A 22,497-nucleotide genomic window follows, 5' to 3' on the forward strand; every position below is an offset into this window, starting at 1 on the left:
AGGCTGTGCATAATTGATAATATTATTTTCACAAATTCAACAGTGTGCTTGCTGAAGCAATAGATCTGCAAACTACAGGCTTGGATCTTCCAAAGCTAATTAAAATAAACCAGAGAGAATAAAATCACCTCCAATATTTCACCCCAAAAGCTATCACTAATAAAGTACATCAAGAACAAATAAAAAAAAAGCTATCCACATATTAGAGTGTGTGAGAAACCAGAAAGTTGTTAAAACTTTCTAGAAACTGTATTGAAACAGTTGCCAGACATGGAAAGATACTCACTGACAAATACTCATATCAATCCTCAAATATTCTGAGAATTCGCCCACTCTAAATTGACACCCAAACATTTAAGTATGAAAACCTGAAAACTACTTCTAGCTCTTCCTATAAACCTATCCAGATCTCAGAAGTAGGACAAATGATTTTTCTTATTATACGTCCTCACTCGGAAACTGTTATTTTCTTTTTGTGCGAAGTCAGGAATCAGATAAGCAGCATACCGTTTGTATACAAATTCACAGAAATGCTTGTAGATGATACATCATGACAAATCATTTTACCTGAACAGTCTATATAGACAAAATAATACTACTGAAATTAACCTGAAGTGAATAAATGTATTTATTTTTGTTATCTGAGGGGTGACTTTATAGAGGTTTACAAAATTATGAGGGGCATGGATAGGGTAAATAGGCAAAGTCTTTTCCCTGGGGTCGGGGAGTCCAGAATTAGAGGGTATAGGTTTAGAGTGAGAGGAGAAAGATATAAAAGAGACCTAAGGGTCAACTTTTTCACGCAGATGGTGGTACGGGTATGGAATGAGCTGCCACGGGAAGTGGTGGAGGCTGGTACAATTGCAACATTTAAGAGGCATTTGGATGGGTATATGAATAGGAACGTTTTGGAGGGATATGGGCCGGGCGCTGGCAGGTGGGACTAGATTGGGTTGGAATATATGGTCAGCATGGACGGGTTGGACCGAAGAGGCAACTGTACATCTCTATGACTCATGACTCTAAGTATGTTATTTTAAGAGAGGTTGCGTTTCAGACTGGATGCACGTGACCAGCGGTGTGACACAAGTATCGGTGCTGGGTCCACTGCTTTTCACCATTTATATATACGATTTGGATGTGAACACAGGAGATATTGTTAGTAAGTTTGCAGATGACACCAAAATTGGAAGTGTAGTGGAGAGTGAAGAAAGTGACCACAGAGTAAAACAGGATCTTGATCAGATGGGCCAATGGGCTGAGGAGTGACAGATGGAGTTTAATTTAGTTGAATGTGATGTGCTGCATTTTGGAAAGGCAAATCAGAGCAGGCCTTAAACACTTAATGGTAAGGTCCTGGGGATTGTTGCTGAACAAAGAAACCTTGGAGTGCAGATTCCTTGAAAGCAGAGTCGCAAGTAGATAGGATGTGAAGGCAGCATTTGGTATGCTTTCCATTATTGAGCAGAGCATTGAGTTTAGGAGGTGGGAGGTCATATTGCAGCTTTAGTTAGGCCACTTACAGGACATTAGTTAGGCCACTTTTGGAATATTGTGTGCAATGCTCGTCTCCCTCCTATTGGAAGGATGCAGTGAAATTTGAAAGGATTCAGAAAAGATTTACAAGGATGTTGCCAAGGTTGGAGGATTTGACGTAAAGGGAGAGCTTGAATAAGCTGGGGCTATTTTCCCTGGAGTGTCAAAGGTTGAGGGGTGAGCTCATAGAGGTTTATAAAATGATGAGGGGCATGGATAGGATAAATAGACAAAGTCTTTTCCCGGGGGTGGGGGAGTACAGCATTAGAGGGCATAGATTTAGGGTGTGAGGGAAAAGATATGAAAGGGACCTAAGGGGCAACTTTTTCACACAGAGCATAGTGCATGTATGGAATGAGTTGGTGGAGGCTGGTATAATTGCAGCCTTTAAAGGGCATCTGGATGGGTATATGAATAAGAAGAGTTTAGAGGGATATGAGGAGAAAGTGAGGACTGCAGATGCTGGAGATCAGAGCTGAAAATGTGTTGCTGGAAAAGCGCAGCAGGTCAGGCAGCACCCAAGGAACAGGAGAATCGACGTTTCGGGATGCTGCCTGACCTGCTGCGCTTTTCCAGCAACACATTTTCAGCTTAGAGGGATATGAGCCAAGTGCTGGCAAATGGGACTAGATTGGGTTAGGATATCTAGTCAGGTTGGATGAGTTGGACCATAGGGTCTGTTTCCATACTGTGGATATCCTTAACTCAATGACTCTATCACAAATTAATGGCTGAGGAGCAAGCTAATTTTGTCCATCTTCTCTTTTCCATGTAGACTGATACTCAAAAGCCCCTCTGCAACATTCCATTTGTTCTTAAATGAATCCAACTTCTATGTACTCAATCTATTTGGGCAAATTGCAAGAAGAACAAGAGAGTATTTTTCATTTTGAAAAGTTCAGTACATTTTCCCTTTGCAAAGGGTCTACAATTGATTTTTTTTCTGGTGAGATGGAAGATTCATTGCCCCATCCATAACGAAGTGTCAATTTAGCACAATCTGCAATTCTATCAAATTAAAAGCTCTCTCCTCAGTTGGTCAAAAGAAGGTTCATTCACAGACGATCTCCTTCCTTTTGGATACCTCTCTCCTGGAGCAAAATGAAGTGAGGCTTTAAGAGGAGCAATTTAACTAGGCTGTCTTGAGTTGATAAGAGTGAGTTTGTAAGTTACAAAATGCAAGAAGGAAAATAACCAATTTACATATACATAGATTGGAAAAGAGAAGTGAGTCCCAAAAATAGCTAAAAGATAAATGATGTACAGGTCAGTCTCTGGGATGTTCGTGAAGAGTATATAGCAGACTTTGAAAGGAAAACAGCTGATTTTGAAATTCTTGCCTTACAGGTTGATTGAATTTCTTTCACTTGTTCCATTTTGTCTGGTTTGCTGGCTAATTGGCTTCTAGCACTGAGTGAGAGAGTCCTTTACCTGCAAACAATGGTGTCCAGTGGCAGGTTCTTTAACTCTGACCTTCACAGTACACAAGCACTTAAACCCAGGCTAGCATACTTGAATTCATCTTTATCTACTGACACACAGACCAGAATTAAATTGGCTTTTAACCCCTGTTCTTTTATATTCATGAATTAGAGGAGTCACAAAATATGCCTCTTACCCTGACTGCTGTCATCAGTTTAACAGTCTGCAATAATTTCTAGGAGATTACAGTTCAGTTTGCAATACATTTCCCCCCCATTTTAATTCCATGTCTTTGAAGCTACCTTGACACCTCATCACATGTAACATTCCAATGTCTTTCTTTCTCTCTCCCCCCACTCGGAAACCAAAATTACATCCGCAGTCACTTTTTGGCTGTGTATGATATTTGTAAAACAAAAACACATTTCACAATTAAAACTTCAGTATGTTGTAAGTGATCTGATGCTATAAATTGTTCATGACAGATGTGCAGCATATAGCAATCATTACAAATCTTGACCAATTGTTGATTTCTCCAGGGCTCTTCTGAAGTGGTGCAAGCAGCTAAACATTGTTGAAGTGGCCTCAGTGTTGTGCTCAGCCCCATTTCATGTGTATGAAATTATACATGCATGCTGTCAAAGTGTCTTGTGCTTTCTGCAGTGGGGTCATAAGCCTTATGAACAAAAAAAATCTCTTCCGATCTGGTAGATACATTCTGCTTATCGGTGGTGCAAATAGCACAGTAAACTGGAATGAAGTGAAGACAGGATAGAGTACTGGACCTGCATGATAGTCTATGATCACAAACTAGGTAGACACTGAGGGAGTGACATCTGCTTTGATTGTATCTCAGCATGTATAGTCAAAGGCATGTTGCACAATGAGGAATCCATTGCAAATCCATGTGCTTACTCAACCTGCCTCTCTGTAGGAAAAGTCAAGGTGCTGCATTTTGCTGTCGTGGAATACAGAACTTCCTGAAGGGTTGCACTCGAAATGTTGACTTCTCCACCTTCTGATGCTGCCTGGCTTGCTGTGTTCTTCCAGTCTCCTGCCTGTGTACTGTACAACAAATTACAAGGAGTGGCAAATTATACCTGCTCCCACCCATAAGGAACAGAACATATTAACAGTCATGACAGTGATTATTTTCATTGCCATGCTAACCATTTACCTCAATCTTATGTTGCAATTCTGACTACAACAGATTTCCTTGAAGTTTTTCTGGAAGCAGAGATGCTTGACAAATGGTTCCATGCTGAGGTTGAGGTAGGAAAACTTCCCCCAAATGGATATATGTTTCTGTTCAGAACTTTTCTCACCCTCTTCTTCCAGCATTAGTTTGTGTTACCTCTGCTCATTCTCCCTCCCATATTTTTATCCAATTGGAATGCACACCACTGTCTGGTAGGAAGAATTCTTGAAGACATGATAAATTCCTTAAGCACAAACCATACGCTCCCTGTAGACTTCAATTACTTAAAGATAACTCTGGAAAGCAAAAGCTCTTTTAAAATTGAAACAACATACATTGGGACTCGATCAGATATAAGCCTAGAAGTTATGGTTCCTTTCCATAGAACTGCTCATGGTGCTATTGGTGGTGATTGGGAGGGGTATTGTGTAGGGGCGATAATCCTGACTGCATAGATATGTCCTTTGCAGCCAGGTTGAGAAGTGGTATCAGCTGGAACTGAACTCCTAATTGGCAGCATGGCATCCAATGAGGACTGTACATTCAGAGTTAAAAATGACACAACACCAGGTAATCGTCCAAAAGGTATATTTGGAAGTATTAGCTTTCGGAGTGCTGCTACCTGACGATGGAGCAGCTCTCCGAAAGCTAATACTTCCAAATAAACCTGTTGGACTATAACCTGGTGTTGTGTGATTTTTAACGTTGTCCACCCCAATCCAAAACTTGCACGTCCTAATCATAGCTACACATTTATTGATATCACAATGTATTGCCTACTCTGTATACCTTCAGCAGGCACTTCCTGCACGTGCACTAATCTTTTCACCTTGGAACATAGGACAATGTGTCCACCATCTCTGCTTCAGCCAGGATTTTTTTCTCTAAAATCAGCCAAGTACTGAGGCCACAACTACAACCACAGAACAGAGGAAAAATGTTGCTGTAGTCATGAATGTCAATATGTCTCACTTTGTACAGACAGGAACAGGCTTTATTTCGCAACTTCACAGTTTGATTTGTTCAGCTCATGCCAGAATTGTACAACGTAGCATTCGTACCATAGAAAAAAGTGGAAAAGGTTGTATTGAGAAACATCTTTGTTCATGAATTCATCAGGGAGTGGTCCATACTTTAGATCTGTAGAGATCTGTACTCAGGATTTGCTCAGGTGTCTTCAGAAACTCTTGATGCAATACTGTCAAAGGATTGAACACAATTCTTTCACGGTGTTATTTCCACAAAGCATTTGATGAATTGATCAAAAAAGATCTTCTTCTGAATTCATGCTGTTTTAACTAAACGTCTTTTTTAACATATTCTCTTGCTGTTCTGTAATTTTCTTACAAATAGCTAAGGAAACACTGCCTATACTATTAGAAGACCCAAAGACGCATACACCAAACACCACTAACTTCACCAGCAAGGATAGTATCATCAAGCTACTGGACCTATGCCTTACCACACACTTCAACTTCAATAACAAAACCTACAGACAAACCAACGGAACACCCATGGGATCTCCAGTAACAGGGTTCTTAGCAAAGGCAGTAATGCAGAGACTTGAACAAACATTCAACTATTCAACCCAAACTTTGGGTCCACTACGTGGATAACACCTTTGTCATCACTAAACGAAACAAATTAGAGGAAACCTTCAAGACCATCAATAATACCCTTACTGGCATAAAATTCACTAAAGAGGAGGAAGACAACAACAAACTGCTATTCGTAGATGTCACAGTAGAGCAAACAGTCAATGAGTAACTTCAAACCAGCGTCTGTAGGAAAACAACGCATAAGGACCAAATATTGAACTACAGAAGCAATCATCCCAACATCCACACAGGAAGCTTCATCAGAACATTATTTCAATGAGCCAACACACATTGCAGCACAGAGGAACTATGCAGAGCAGAGAAAATCAGAGCAGAGGAATGGGTACCCAATGAACACAGTCCACCGATTTCTCAGCAACAAATCCAAACAGCAGCAAAACATGTCCAGAAACCCTAGTCACTCTCTCCTACATCAAAGACATCTTGGAAATGACTGACAGACTACTCAGACCCCTTGGCATCATGGTACCCCACAAATCCACCACTAAAACAGCAGCTAATGAACTTGAAAGACCCTATACAGACAACAAGCAAAACTAATGTCATTTACAAATTACTGTGCAAGAACTATAACAAACACTACATTGGACAAACAGGCAGAAAACTAGCCACCAGGATACATGAACACCAACCGGCCTCAAAACAACATAACTCTCTCTCACTCATATCCTTACATACAGATAAGGAAGGACACCACTTCGACTGGGACAACACATCCATCTTAGGATAAGCCAAACAGAGACACACACGAGAATTCCTAGAAGCATAGCATTCCAACTGGAACTCTATCAACAAATACACCGAGTTAGACCCCATCTACCAACCCCTGAGAAAAAGAACAGGAAATAACAACACCAACCCAAAGAAACCCAAACATATAAATAGAAAGCAGGAATCATGTACAGTGCTTCACCTGAGGCCCACTGAAGATGTTACCTAGTAGGGTGATGAAACATCTGGAAATGAACCTTCCAGCTCAGCGAGTAAACCTATATCCAGCTTATGGACTAAAATATCAATGTGCCGCACACAGATTATACCTGCATGTAACATAAGATTTGAACACATATAGCCCAAAGATAATGAACAAAGATTCTTTGTTCCACTGGCATCATGGCAACATAAACAGGAAGGGAAATTAAGGATAAAATAGCATTATACCAGAGGAACCTGAGGGATGAGTTACCTCAGGTTAGTGCATAGTGGAGTTTAGCAAGTAATTTACCTTCTAGTGAGAGAATGAGGAGGTTCCTGTTTCACACTCAGCATTCAGGCCTGGCTCAATCTGCATTTCAATTCACTGAACGTCTGACTAAGGGAAGTTCTCGGTGATGGCACTGCAGAAAGTTAGGATTAACATCAAGGCATAAAACATCTGCAGACAGCTCTGGTTCAGAAACTGACAAACACTAACTATTGCAATTCTCACAGAAAAACCTCGATCAAGATTTACAAAAAAACAGCCAGTTGTCGAATCTTCTCTTTGCAATTTCTTCTCCAGATTTTCTTCTGATGACCTTTCCTCAGTATTCTGCTTCACAGGTCTTTCATGCGGTCAGGTACCTTTCAGAGAGGTATTTGGCTAGCAGTCTATACTTGTTGATTTTCTTGGCAGTTTTCCCCCAACTGTTCAAAATGTCTGGTCTTATACTCCAAAGCTTTGGATCATTTCATTGGTTTGATGTCATCCAAAAAAATAAAATTCAATTTCGATTGGATTTTGTTATCTGGAGCACAATTTAAACTGATTGGCTGAATTTGAATTTATTTTTGTTCCATGGCAGCACACCACCAGCAATCTGTGTCAACCAAATATTACATTTTCACCTCGTTCAGGACACACTGCACTTTCAATCAGTCCCTTCTAGCTTCCTGTCTCTACTCCTCCTTCATGACATAATGATGATGAGGACGTGCCAGTGTTGAACTGGGGTGGACAAAGTTAAAGTTCACACAACACCAGGTTATGGTCCAACAAGTTTATTTGGAAGTATTAGCTTTTGAGTGTTGCTCCTTCATCAGGTACAGCTACCTGATGAAGGAGCAGCACTCCAAAAGTTAGTACTTCCAAATAAACCTTTTGGACTACAACCTGTTGTTGAGTACTCTTAATAAATATCAATGTAAATACACAAAGTAAATGGAAGCATCATGTAGCTGACAATGGGTTGAGGAATTCCATTATGTGCGTACCCTGCCTTCCCATTAACCTTCTTCCCAACAAAAAAAACTCTTTCATTTCCAGTTGTCACATAACTGGTTCCTTTTCTCTAAAAGCTGTTCCCTTTCTCAAGGTTACTATGTTCTTGGTTTTTGTTTCAGAAGGGTCATAAACCACTCCCTGTGTCGATTAGACTGCTTTGGTATAGAAATTAAAGGGTTTTTAGAGGCCTTTTTTATTTATATGTAAACAGATGACACTTCAGGCCAAAGTGTTCATGTTTTAGAAGTGACCTGTATCATGAAAGGGGAGTGGTTAGCTCTCTAGCTGAGCTGTTTAGTTCACTCCAGAACTAGTTGAGAGTTCAACAGTGAGCTGTGTAGAAATTCTCTCTCTCCTTCTGCCCTTCTAACTCAACCTGTAACATCTGTTCCTTTTTTTTTTACTGTGTTTTAAGGGGGTTTGCTTATTTGAACTGTTATATATATTCAGAACAGCATAATTAGTTTGGATAGACTGAGTTCTGTAGGGGTTCTTTATTCTGTTCTTTGTGTTTCATTGTGTAATTTTGTGAATAAATTTTGTGTCTTGTAAAACCTGGTAGTCAACCTAGCTACCTCACTCCAGTTAATTTTCACTGTACACTTACTGAAACAAATTGCAAAGTTATGGCCTGGGCTGCCTGCTTTCGAATGTTTTGAGCGACCTGGCCTAGTCCATAACAGATTGGGGGCTCCTTTGTGGGATTTTAAACAGTGAGTTGTAGGTGCTAATGTCTTTATTTTGGTTTTTGGTTTGGTTGGGTAGACAAAGCTTGGGATAGTAATGGCTCTTTCAGTCGCCAAATGTTTTCCCGATTGGATGCGGTGACTTTGGAGGTTTTGCAAAAAGGTGAATAAGACCAAGTTGCAGGAATTTGCAGACCAACTGGGATTGGATCTGCCTGCTTCTGTGAGGAAAGGAGAGATAATTACAGCAGTAACTCAGCACTTAAACTTGCTGGAGAAATCATCAGAATCTAAAGAAATGGCAATTCAATTGCAAATAAAGCAGCTTGAGTTAGAGGTGAGAGATAAGGAAATGGCAGTAGAAATGAGACAGTTTGAGTTCTGATTAAATGTAGAAGAGAGGGAAAAAGAGAGAGCAGAGAAAGAAAAAGAGAGAGCTTTTGAACTTCAGAAACTGACACTTAAAAAGGAAAGTCAGCTTAAAAGGCTGCAGATAAAAGCTAAAGGTAACCTTAGTGAAGAAGTAATGCAAAGTCATGTGAAAGAGCAGAGAGTTAAAATGACAAGGTTAGCAGCTGAAGTGACTGATAATTATGAGCTTGTCCATAAAACAGTATTTGGCTTCCAGAATGAATTTCAGTCCATGAGGGATAGAAATTGGGGCAAAGAGAAATCCTCATATGGAAAAGGAAAGGTAGATCTCAGTGAAGATCATAAGGATAACTTACCACAAGGTGAAAAAATAAACCATTGAGGGGGACAAAGAAATTAAAAAGCTTCGGTGTTTTATTTGTAATAAAGTGGGTCATACAAAATCAGAGAAAGCCAGATGTAGGAAAACCAGACAAGTCTGATAGTTTTGTTGGACTGGTAACAAAAGGCACAAGGGAAGTTAGACAACTGCCTCAGAGTTTACAAGATGATCAGAGGTTGGTTAAGGAGAAAGTGCCAGATCTGCTTAAGAAATATACATGCAATGTCAACTTTATTCACATAGGCCAGGAGTTGTAGGTAAGGAAGTTACAATATTAAGGGACACAGGATCCTCTCAGTCTCTAAAGCTGAAAGCTGAGGACATATGTACTCCTGAGGGACTATTGCCAGAAAAGGTATCGGTAACAGAATTCATGGTGAGACAAAAAGTGCTCAGTTATGTAAAGTGAAGCTAGAGAGTCCAGACAAAAATGGAGAATTTGTGGTAGGAGTACTGGACAAACTCTCAGCTCCATGAATACCAATTTGTCCTTGCAAATGATATAGCTTATTCACCAGTAGGCGTGCTGCCTACTCTAGTTGAGAAGCCAGTGGAGACGCAGGCAACTGAAGACGTGGAGAGTGTTTATCCAGGAGTTTTCCCTGACTGTGTGATCACAAGACCACAGAGGCACAAGGTGAAGCAGGAGGGATCAATAGGTACAGATAAGGAAGCTGACACAGTGTTACCCAAAACTTTTTTTGATCAGAGAAGTGGCACAGAACAGGAGCAAATAGGTAAACATGCCAGTATCTTTAGCTCTACTAAGCTTGTCGAATTACAGCAGAAAGATGAGATCTTAAAACAGTCATATCAAAAGGCATTTACAGAGAAGGAGAATGAATGCATTCCTGTGCATTATTACTTAACAAATGATGTCTTAATGAGGAAATGGAGGCCATCACACATTCAAGTAGATGAGAAATGGGCAGAAATTCATCAAATTGTTTTGCCAGTAGGGTATAGAAAATAGATGCTGCGAGTGGCTCATGAAATACCACTTGGAGGTTATTTAGAGGTGAGGAAAACACAGGCAAAAATACAAAGGCATTTTTAATGGCCTGGATTGCACAAGGATGTGGTTGAATTTTTCCAGATGTGTCATACATGTCAGCTAATTGGAAGACCACAGGCAGTAATAAAACCTGCACCTTCAATACTTATGCCAGCATTTGAGGAACCTTTCACAAATGTCTTGACTGATTGCGTAGGTCCCCTATTTCAAACAAAAAGTGGGAATACGTATTTATTAACAATAATGGATGTGTTGACTAGATTTCCAGAGGCACATCACAGCTAAAAGTGTTGTAGAAGAATTACTTAATTTGTTTTTACTAGATACGGACTACTAATAGTGATCCAGTCAGATCAGGGATCAAACTTCACATCCAAACTATTCACGGAGGTTATGGATAACTTGGGAATAAAGCAATTCAAATCTACTGCATACCATCCGGAATCACAGGGAGCACCAGAGAGATGGCACCAAACACTAAGGACTAGGTTGATGGCTTATAGTCAGGATTATTAAAATGATTGGGATAAGGGAGTTCCATTTGTACTTTTAGCGAACAGAGATGCACTGAATGAATCAACAAAATTCACTCCATTTGAATTAATTTTTGGGCATAAAGTAAGAGGACCATTAAAATTGATTAAGGAGACCACCTATTTGGACTATGTGTAAAATTTTAGAGAACAATTAAATAGAGATGGAGAGTTGGCTAGACAGCATTTAAAAGTATCACAATGAAACAGGAAGCAGAGAAGAAATCACAAATTTGCAATTTTGCAATTGGGGATAAGGTATTTGTGTAAGGTCCAGTAACAGTGAGCCTTTAAAAGCCAGGTTTAGTGTCAAATCGAGAGGAAATTGAGTGAGATGAACTACTTGATAAGGACTCCAGACAGGAAGAAATCTCACAGAGTGTGCCATGAGAATATGCTCATAGGTATTTTGATAGGGAAGGAAAGCAAGAGGAGAAGGTGCTACTGATTACAGCACAGAAGGAAGAACCAAGTTCAGAGGATTCTGAATTGGACATTCCTCAAATCAAATTGGACAATGAGGAAGTTGTCAAAAATTGGGATTAATTATTGAGTTACTTTTCACAAGAAAATCAAAATGATCTGAAAGAGTTTTTACTATCACATGGGGAGATATGGAGAAATAAACTGGGAAGTGCTTACGTAATTATGCATGATGTAGAGATATGAGATGCTGTTCTGATTAAGCAACATCCTGATAGGCATAACCCTCTAAAGTTGGCACAGGTTCAGAAAGAGATAGAGCTCATGCTCCAAGATGGAATGAAGTGAGTTACAGAGACTGGAGCTCACCCATCGTCATGGTGCCAAAGCCAGATGGTCCTCAATAGTTATGTGTGAACTATTGCAAAGTCAACGCCGTTACAAAGGCTGATGCATATCCAATTCCACGGTTGGAGGACTGTGTCAAAAAAATGAGACAAGCAACTTACATTTCAAAGTTGGACTTGTTCAGAGGCTTGCGGCAAGTACCTCTGTCAGAGAGAGCAGAGGCAGTTTAGGCTTTCATGATGCCAGATGGACTATATCAGTTCAAAATGACGCCATTTGGTATGAAAAATGCTCCAGCCACATTTCAGAGACTGACTAATAAGTTAATTGCTGGATTACCCAACTATGTGGTGATATTGATGACCTGGTGATTCGTAGTCACTCATGGAAGGAACATTTACAGCATTTATTGGACTTGTTTGATTGACTTCGGAAGGCAGGCTTGGTGGTAAACCTGGCTAAAAGTGAATTTGCCAAAGCACCAGTCACCTTCTTGGGCCATGTTATTGGACCTGGACAAATGGCCTCATGGGATGCGACAACGAAAGTAATTGGGGAATTTCCCACACCATTGATGAAAAAAACAGTACTACGGTTCCTGGGGTTGAGTGGATTTTACCGAAGGTTTGTGCCAAACTTTAGCAATGTGGCTGCTTCGCTCACCGAATTGTTAAAAAAGGACAAGAAGTTTCAGTGGACAGTGGGCAGTCAAAAGGCATTTGACAGCCTAAAAACAGTGTTAACCCCTGCCGCAGTATTAGTCACACCGGACTACACAAAGCCTTTCAAGGTGGCTATCGTTGCCAGTGATATGGGTGTCGGTGTTGGTGCTCCTGCATAAGGATGATGAGGGAACAGAAAAACTCATCAGTTAATTTTCCAGGAAGTTGAACATCATAAACAGAAATATCCAATGGATGAGAAAGAGACTTTAAGCTTGGTGTTGTCTTTACATCATTTCAGTGTTTATATTACCAGCAATGATTCTGAGACAATTGTATAAACTGATCATAGCCCATTGACATTTGTGGAAAAATTTAAGGACAAAAATGCCAGACTGTTTTAATGGAGCTTGTTGCTGCAACCATTCAATTTGACAATTGTGCATGTAGCAGATCGCGGAAATGTGATTGCCAATGTGTTATCAAGACTCAAATGGTTTCCAGAGTTGTGTGGTGGTGGTGGGTGTGCCACCGCCTGAATTTCCATGTGATTATACATGTTTGCATGTTTATAGTTAGTATAGTGTACATGTGTTTAGAGTACTAACTGGGGTTTTGAAGGGTTTTAAAAATGAAGCCATCTTTTGGTATTGATGGTTCATTTTTTTAATGGAGCAATGTCACAAAGCTGGTCTCTTTTTTACTAAAAGCTGTTCCTTTTCTCAAGGATATTATGTCCTTGGTTTTTTTTCAGAGGGGTCGTATTAGACTAGTTGATACAGAGATTAAAGGATATTGAGAGGCCTATTTGTTTATCTGTAAACAAATAAGATTCCACTCCAAAGTGGTCATGTTTTAGAAGTAATGAAAGGGGAGTGGTCAGCTCTGCAGCTGGGCAGCTAAGGTCAGTTCAGAACTAGTTGGGAGTTCAATAGTGAGCTGTTTGAAAACTCTCTCTCTCCTTCTGCCCTTCTAACTTTAACCTGTAAGCATCTGTTCCTTTTTTCTTAACTGTGTTTTAAGGGGGTTTGCTTATTGAGACTTTTGTATATTTGGAACAGCATAATTAAGTTTAGTTTGGATAGATAGGCTGAGTTCTGTAGGGGTTCTTTATTCTGTTCTTTGTGTTTCATTATGTAATTTTGTGAATACATTTTTTATCTGTTTTAAAACCTGGTCGTCAACCTCGCTAATTTACTCCAGGTAACTTTCACTGGACACTTACCGAAACAAATTATGGTCTGGGCTGCCTGCTGAAGAACGTTTTGAGTGGTCCGGCCTCGTCCATAACTCAGTCCATTCAATTGCTCCAGCTGCCCTCCCTCGCCATTGCCACGCGCTAATAGAAGTCCCACAAAACTGCTCAGATACCCTGCTCAGTGCCCTCCATCACTGTCACCATCTGGAGGTCCCATTACAGTAGAAAGGATGCATCAATGAGACAAAGCATGAATTTTTATGAGCCAAATAGCATGCTCTTATTATTATCTTGAACAATTAATAGCATTTAACAAGGCATTTCCGTGAGTTTAACCAAACAAATAAAAAGTTTACTGTGTGTGAATTCCTTCACGAGATATTTGCTGAGAATGTATGCAAGTGTTTAATTGGTTTGGTTGATTGGACTGTCAGCAAATTTTTGAATGAGAATGGAGCTGGAAATCTATCTTCCATTTCCCATTAATACTTATAGCCCAGAAGAGAACAGAGATACACCAATGTTTTAAAGACCACTTTTTAAATCCATAATTGTGGACTAAAGTAGAAAAAAGACTGTTTTGAAACCAATGACAGTGAAATAATTTGTTACACTTTTAAAAGCAATTTACTGGAAATTATTGTGAGTTGTGTTTACATGACTGCCTTGCAGGAGAGATACAACGTCATGGTGCCGTGAAATGTATGCAGACTGAGATTTATCCAGCAACAGATTGTTGATTGGTTTGTGCAATTGTAACCATTTGTAGATGTTAAAGATCATCATTCTTGATAACAACTCTCTATATGGTTCCTGGGCAAGTGAGCAGATCGGAATTGTTTTACAATTGAGGGGGATGAAACTCCTGACTTTTGTGGTACCAGTTCTGTTGCTCTATTTCTGCATCAGACTAACTAAAGCCTAAAAGAAGCCCATGAGCTGCTGCGGGCTATTGCCATTACCCATTAGCTCATAGACTTCACAATTAGTGTACCAGTCACCCCATGCCTCCTGCAAGCTACTGAAAGAATTGAGAAAGGAGGTCAGACAACAGAAAGCCTTGGAAAACACAAGGAATATCACAACAAATGCCATAACACCAATATTTTTTTTGTGTCTGTGTGTAGCAGTTTTAAAAATGGCTTTCTTTTGGTTTTCTTCTACTTTTTCTCATTGTGTATCCTTTATCATTCTTACAGAAGGCACAGGCACTACGAAAAGCCAGTAAGACTTGTGAATGCTGCACACTGGTCTGCCTTATTTTGTATATCTCAAAACGGATCTGCAGTATGGCCAGTGCAAGTATGATTATATCTTTGTTGTTTTATGTCCCCCCACCCCCGAGACATCAATTAAAATTGGAGATTCATCAGAGAGCAGAATTAGAGAAGCACGGCCAAAAATACAAGTCTCCATGTATCAGAGCTTTTCTGGTTCATTGGTAATGCTCTTAGGCTTGGGTTCTAAACCCATCTGCTCCGGAGGCGTGTTACATCTGAAAAAGTTGAGTAGAAATTTCTCAGTGCAGATGTTGCAGCATTTTATTACAAGATTTTGCAATATCAATATTTGTAAAGAAGACGCTGCAAAAAGGTAGCCAATATGAATAGATTGGAAATTCTGCAACATTAACCTGAGAAATGGTAAGCGGGTTCGCTGTATTTGGGAGGTAAAAGTAGGTTGATTGACAGGGAGAGCCAGTACTGGAAGCGCCGTCCTCTTTCTCGGGCAGCACGCCTGCGCAGTGTGGCTGAATGTAGCAGTTTGAGCGGAATCAGCTGGACTTAGGGTTCCATTGGAGTGGGTGTAGCGGGTTCCGGACTGGGACTAACCTCTATGATTGGTGTAAGTTCTGGACTTTGGCTTTTTCTCTTCCTCTATAGCCCCCTTTTCCCGCAGCCTGCTCTTCGTTCCCATCCCTGGTGTTTTATTTTGTTGCCTGATATCAAGGATTCCATTTCCAATGTTGAACAACAGTGTCACTTTCACTTTACATTGCGCGTCTGAGCGGGAGTCGTTATCTCGCACATGGGTCACAGCCCCCTGCTAAAACATTTGCCGTACAGGTAACGCTGACTTTCTGAAAACAGGTCAACTGAAATTCTGGGTAATTTTATACTTCAGCCGAGAGTTTGAGGGCAGATTTACAGCATCGCAGTTTGTTTTTTTTTGTAGAAGAAGGCCTCCCGATGTGTATGCCGGGTTTGTTTTGAACGGGAAGGTTATGAACTGCATGTTTTTGAAAGAGAATTTATGAAAATGAATGGATTTAACACGATGCATCGATTTTAACGTCCTTAAAAATGCCAAAGTACATCATGACCAATTCATCACTTGTGGTTTGTCGTTACTTTTTTTTTGCAAAGTATGATTTAACAGATTGCATTCAGAAAGCATGTAGTAACGAGGGGTAGTTTTTTGTTCACCTTGTTCCCCGGAAGTGACCATTTATGATAAGACTGGCAATTATTGCCCACCCATACTTACCCTAATTGGTGATCTGTTGTGCCTTTCAGTGCTGCACTGTTGAACGTCTGCAGCAGTAGTGGCTGATAAACAGGATGTTTAAGAAGGGCATCTATTGGCTTTGGAGGGAGTACAATATAGGTTTACAAGAATGATGCCTAGACTTCAAGGTTTGAGATTATACAAGTTAAGCCTGTTTTCTAGAATTTAGAATTTTAAAGGGTGATCTGATCGAAGACTTCAAGACATTAATAGGAAAACAGGGAGTAGATAAATACACTATTTCCACTGGTTGGGGATTTTAGAACAAGAGGATGTCATCGAGATGTACAGTGTCGAAACAGACCCTTCCTTCGGTCCAACCCGTCCATGCCGACCAGATATCCCAACCCAATCTAGTCCCACCTGCCAGCACCCGGCCCATATCCCTCCAAACCCTTCCTATTCATATACCTATCCAAATGCCTCTTAAATGTTGCAATTGTACCAGCCTCCACCACATCCTCTGGCAGCTCATTCCAAACACGTACCACCCTCTGTGTGAAAAAGTTGCCCCTTAGGTCTCTTTTATATCTTTCCCCTCTCACCCTAAACCTATGCCCTCTAGTTCTGGACTCCCCGATCCCAGGGAAAAGACTTTGTCTATTTATCCTATCCATGCCCCTCATAATTTTGTAAACCTCTATAAGGTCACCCCTCAACCTCCGATGCTCCAGAGAAAACAGCCCCAGCCTGTTCAGCCTCTCCCTGTTGCTCAGGTCCTCCAACCCTGGCAACATCCTTGTAAATCTTTTCTGAACCCTCTCAAGTTTCACAACATCTTTCCAATAAGAACGAGACCAGAATTGCACGCAATATTCCAACAGTGGTCTGACCAATGTCCTGTAGAGCCGCAACATGACCTCCCAACTCCTGTACTCAATACTCTGACCAATAAAGGAAAGCATACCAAACGCCTTCTTCACTATCCTATCTACCTGCAACTCCACTTTCAAGGAGCTATGAACCTGCACTCCAAGCTAAGATTTGCTTTCCCAAAATGCAGCACCTCACATTAATCTGAATTAAACTCCATCTGCCACTTCTCAGCCCATTGGCCCATCTGGTCCAGATCCTATTGTAATCTGAGGTAACCCTCTTCGCTATCCACTACACTTCCAATTTTGGTGTCATCTGCAAACTTACAAACTGTACCTCTTATGCTCACATCCAAATCATTTATGTAACTGACAAAAAGTAGAGGATCCAGCACCGATCCTTGTGGCATTCCACTGGTCACAGGCCTCCAGTCTGAAAAACAACCCTCTACCACCACCCTCTGTCTTCTACCTTTTGAGCCAGTTCTGTATCCAAATGGCTAGTTCTCCCTGTATTCCATGAGATCTAACCTTGCTAATCAGTCTCCCATGGGGAACCTTGTCAAACGCCTTACTGAAGTCCATATAGATCACATCTACTGGTCTACCCTCACCAATCTTCTTTGTTACTTCATCAAAAAACTCAATCAAGCTTGTGAGACATAATTTCCCACGCACAAAGCCATGTTGACTATCCCGAATCAGTCCTTGCCTTTCCAAATACATGTACGTCCTGTCCCTCAGGATTCCCTCCAACAACTTGCCCACCACTGAGGTCAGGCTCCCTGGCTTGTCCTTACCACCCTTCTTAAACAGTGGCATCACGTTTGCCACCCTCCAGTCTTCCGGCACTTCACCTGTGACTATCGATGATACAAATATCTCAGCAAGCGGCCCAGCAATCACTTCTCTAGCTTCCCACAGAGTTCTCGGGTACATCTGATCAGGTCCTGGGGATTTATCCACCTTTAACCGTTTCAAGACATCCGGCACTTCCTCCTCTGTAATCTGGACATTTTGCAAGATGTCACCATCTATTTCCCAACAGTCTATATCTTCCATATCCTTTTCCACAGTAAATACTGATGCAAAATATTCATTTAGTATCTCTCCCATTTTCTGTGGCTCCACACAAAGGCCGCCTTGCTGATCTTTGAGGGGCCCTATTCTCTAGGAGAAAGTGAGGTCTGCAGATGCTGGAGATCAAAGTTGAAACTTTATTGCTGGAACAGCACAGCAGGTCAGGCAGCATCCAGGGAACAGGAGATTCGACGTTTCGGGCACAGGCCCTTCTTCAGGGCCCTATTCTCTCCCTAGTTACCCTTTTGTCCTTAATATATTTATAAAAAGCCTTTGGATTCTCCTTAATTCTATTTGCCAAAACTATCTCATGTCCCCGTTTTGCCCTCCTGATTTCCCTCTTAAGTATACTCCTATTTTCTTTATACTCTTCTAAGGATTCACTCGATCTATCCTGAATGTACCTGACATATGCTTCCGTCTTTTTCTTAACCAAACCCTCAATTTCTTTAGTCATCCAGCATTCCCTGTACCTACCAGCCTTCTCTTTCACCCTGACAGGAATATACTTTCTCTGGATTCTTGTTATCTCATTTCTGAAGGCTTCCCATTTTCCAGCCGTCCCTTTACCTGCGAACATCTGCCTCCAGTCAGCTTTTGAACGTTCTTGCCTAATACCATCAAAATTGGCTTTTCTCCAATTTAGAACTTCAACTCTTAGATCTGGTCTATCCTTTTCCATCACTATTTTAAAACGAATAGAATTATGGTCGCTGGCCCCAAAGTGCTCCCCCACTGACACCTCAGTCACCTGCCCTGCCTTATTTCCTAAGAGTAGGTCAAGTTTTGCACCTTCTTTAGTGGGTACATCCACATACTGAATCAGAAAATTGTCTTGTACACACTTAAGAAATTCCTCTCCATCTAAACCTTTAACACTATGGCAGTCCCAGTTGATGTTTGGAAAGTTAAAATCCCCTACCATAACCACCATATTATTCTTACATATAGCTGAGATCTCCTTACAAGTTTGTTTCTCAATTTCCCTCTGACTATTGGGGGGTCTGTAATACAATCCCAGTAAGGTGATCATCCCTTTCTGATTTCTCAGTTCCACCCAAATAACTTCCCTGGATGTATTTCCAGGAATATCCTCCTTTAGCACAACTGTAATGCTATCCCTTATCAAAAATGCCACTCCCCCTCCTCTTTTGCCTCCTTTTCTATCCTTCCTGTAGCATTTGTATCCAGGAACATTCAGCTGCCAGTCCTGCCCATCTCTGATCCATGTTTCCGTAATTGCTGTGATATCCTAGTCCCATGTTCCTAACCATGCCCTGAGTTCATCTGCCTTCCCTGTTAGGCCTCTTGCATTGAAATAAATGCAGTTTAATTTATTAGTCGTATCTTATCCCTGCCTGCCCTGACTGTTTGACTCACGTCAGTTCTCAGCTGTACCCGTCTCAGATCAATCTCTTTCCTCACTATCTCCCTGGGTCCCACCCCCCCCCCCCACCTTACTAGTTTAAATCCTCCCAAGCAGTTCTAGCAAATTTCCCTACCAGTATATTAGTCCACTTGCAATTTAGGTGCAATCCGTCCTTCTTGTACAGGTCACTTCTACCCCAAAAGAGATTCCAATAGTCCAAAAACGTGAATCCTTCTCCCATACACCAGCTCCTCAACCATGCATTCACCTGCTCTATCCTCCTATTCCTGCCCTCACTAGCTCGTAGCACTGGGAGTGATCCAGATATTACTACCCTTGAGGACCTCCTTTTTAAATTTCTACCTAACTCTTTGTAATCTCCCTTCAGAGTCTCAACCTTTTCCCTTCCAATGTCGTTGGTTCCAATGTGGACAATGACCTCCTGCTAGCCCCTCTCTGAGAACATTCTGTACCCTCTCTGAGACATCCTTGATCCTGGCACCAGGGAAACAACACACCATTCTGCTTTTTCTCTGCTGGCCACAGAAATGTCTGTCTGTACCTCTGACTACAGAATCCCCTAACACAATTGATCTCTTGGAAGCGGACGTACCCTTCGTTGCATTCGAGCCAGTCTCAATACCAGAAACTTGGCTGTTTGTGCTACGTTCCCCTGAGAATCCATCACCCCCTACATTTTCCAAAACAGCATACCTGTTTGAAATGGGTATATCCACAAAAGACTTCTGCTCTAGTTGTCTACCTCTCTTACCCTTCCTGGAGTTAACCCATCTATGTGACTGTATCTGAGACTTTCCCCCCTTTCTTTTACTGCCATCCATCACATACTGTTGCTGTAGCAAATTCCTCATTGCTTCTATTTGTCTCTCCAACCGATCCACTTGATCTGATAAGATTCGCATCCAACAGCATTTATGGCAGATATAATCTGCAGTAACCCTTAAACTCTCTTTAAACTCCCACATCTGACAAGAAGTACATATCACTGCAAAGGCCATTTTTGATGCTTCACAATCTACAGACCCAGAAAATAACAGTCTTATTCCTCTACAAGCACTGCCCCAAGTTAAATTAATAGCTATGGCTTATATTTTAAGTTTAATCAAGCGACTTATCTCCAAAAACATATAATCAAGAAAGAATCCACTGTACCCACCACTGCAGCCTTTCTCTTGGACAGACTTAAAACAACAATTAACTTATCTGATTCTTTGCTGTGAACTTCGCCCAACAGTTCCTCCAAGATTGGTTGTGAATTTCACCATTAATTTTCCCAGATGCACTCTGATGTCCAGCGATACACAAATTCAAACAGCAAAGGCAGTAACTGTGCAGGTTTTCTCTCTCTCTCTCTCTCCTGCACTGTCCTCACCATGTGCTTCCTTTGTCTGCTCTTCTCCCGTTTAAACTGCTATTGTTTTGACTTTTTTTTTCCAAAGTTCCAAAACAATGCAACAGCATATAAACAGTAATTGCTGCTCCTGGAATTCGAGAAAATCACCTCCAAAACCTAAAATACCTCAAAAAAAGAAGCAGCTCTTACAGCCAGAAATTTTTCCCATCCTCCTGTACTTGAAGAATTAGGGCCAGCCATTCAGGAGGGATGTTAGGAAGCACTTCTACACAAAGCAAAGGGTGGTAGATGTTAAGAACCCTCTTCCATAAAGGGCAGTGGATGCTGGATCATTCACTAATTTTAGATCCAACATAGATAAATTTTTGATAAGCAAAGGTATATGATAATGCATTTTCTGGGCCGACATGACACTAATTGTTTCAGTTCAATTGAGGATATAACTTTAAAAATGTTCTGCGATTTACATATGAAAGAACTGAAACCAACATGGTCATTCTAAAAGATGAGAGACTTAACAAACAATCCAGGTATTTTTCAATATATAACTTCAGTTACATCACACTGTAAACTTTTGCTATAAATTCTGCGTCTTATGACCTTATACTCCACAACCACCTGATGAACGAGCAGCGCTCCGAAAGCTAGTGCTTCCAAATAACTATAACCTGGTGTAATGTAATTTTTAATCAGGTTTGTGAAGTCAGGCCACAGGTCAACCATGATTTCATTGAATGGTGGAACAGGTTCAAGGAGCTGAATGGTCTACTTCTGTTCCTTTACTTAATGGTCTACTTTGCTGCTGGTTGAGTATCGTCCTTTTCAATCACATGAAGATCCCTGGCAGGAACAATCAATCCTGAGTAGATGTCTTTGTTGAATGGGTGGCAAGCAAACAGAAACTCCATTAATGGCATGTGTAGTTAGTACCACTGATCAGTCATTTTTACAGCACTGTAACACAGCTATTTCTGCATTCTGTTACTTCATCTGTTGTTTCTGATATCTGCCTCCAATTGTTGAGCCTGGAACTTGACTAGATACACTCCCTGACAAGTTGTATTGCAGATAAACTTTGAAGTTTAAAATTTCAATGGGATTTGTGCAGCATAAAGCAAAATGTTTTGTGCTACTGTATAAAGTCAATAAGAGGAAACTATTGGAAGTATCAGAAGGGTCCAGTACCAAAAAAAAACAAATATTTAGAGTAAAGAAAAAGTGATAACATGAAGAATTTTCAGTGCAGCCAGTTGCTGAGATCTGCAATGTGCTGTCTAAAAGATTACTCGATGGAAACTGGACATTAACTTTCAGAAAGAGATTAGATAAGTACTTGAAAGGAATTTACTTAACACTGCTATTGAGACAGAGCAGAGGAGTATCATTAGTTGGATAAATCTGTCAAGGAGATTACACAGGAACATTGACCTTCAGTGGTATAAAGATGCAAGTGACCCACAATGTGGAATAAGTTGATTGTATTAAAAGGCAATAATGGAATTCTCAGAAGTCTGTTACAGGAGGAAACCTTAGAAGACTTTTCTAAAATAGTTGGAATAGTGGGGTTCAGTAATTCCTAACATATTTATGTTCTTTGTTTTGGATTTAACAGATTTTGCAGTAATGATGCCAATTGTTGCTACTTGTCTTATCTACTTGTGACCATAGTTGTACCTTTGTGCCTTTGTGATTTGCCATTGCAGCACTTCTGCTGGTTCGTTCACAACAAGCTGGTGAGGTGGGAGGCACAGAG

At 40.8% G+C, this 22,497-nt stretch overlaps 1 protein-coding gene across 4 annotated transcripts in view; it reads left to right on the forward strand.

The window, feature by feature from the left end:
* Positions 1–15,365: 15,365 nt before the first annotated feature.
* rad50 (RAD50 homolog, double strand break repair protein) overlaps positions 15,366–22,497 on the forward strand; it is a 152,783-nt gene continuing 145,651 nt past the window's right edge. The window contains exon 1 of one of the 4 annotated variants that reach the window (XM_087995185.1): positions 15,366–15,442. Coding sequence is in view for 2 of the 4 variants with exons in the window: in XM_087995184.1 (XP_087851310.1) it covers positions 15,626–15,663 (38 nt within the window). In the remaining 2 variants the exon portion in view is untranslated. Of the gene's footprint in view, positions 15,443–15,500; positions 15,664–22,497 lie in introns of those variants that run through there. The other 3 variants (XM_087995186.1, XM_087995187.1, XM_087995184.1) reach the window with 3 other exon arrangements.

The sequence above is a fragment of the Chiloscyllium plagiosum genome, unplaced genomic scaffold, assembly GCF_037043375.1.
Source record: "Chiloscyllium plagiosum isolate Xiang-an unplaced genomic scaffold, Cpla_swu_hap1 HiC_scaffold_16, whole genome shotgun sequence".
In the NCBI taxonomy this organism is placed as follows: domain Eukaryota; kingdom Metazoa; phylum Chordata; class Chondrichthyes; order Orectolobiformes; family Hemiscylliidae; genus Chiloscyllium; species Chiloscyllium plagiosum.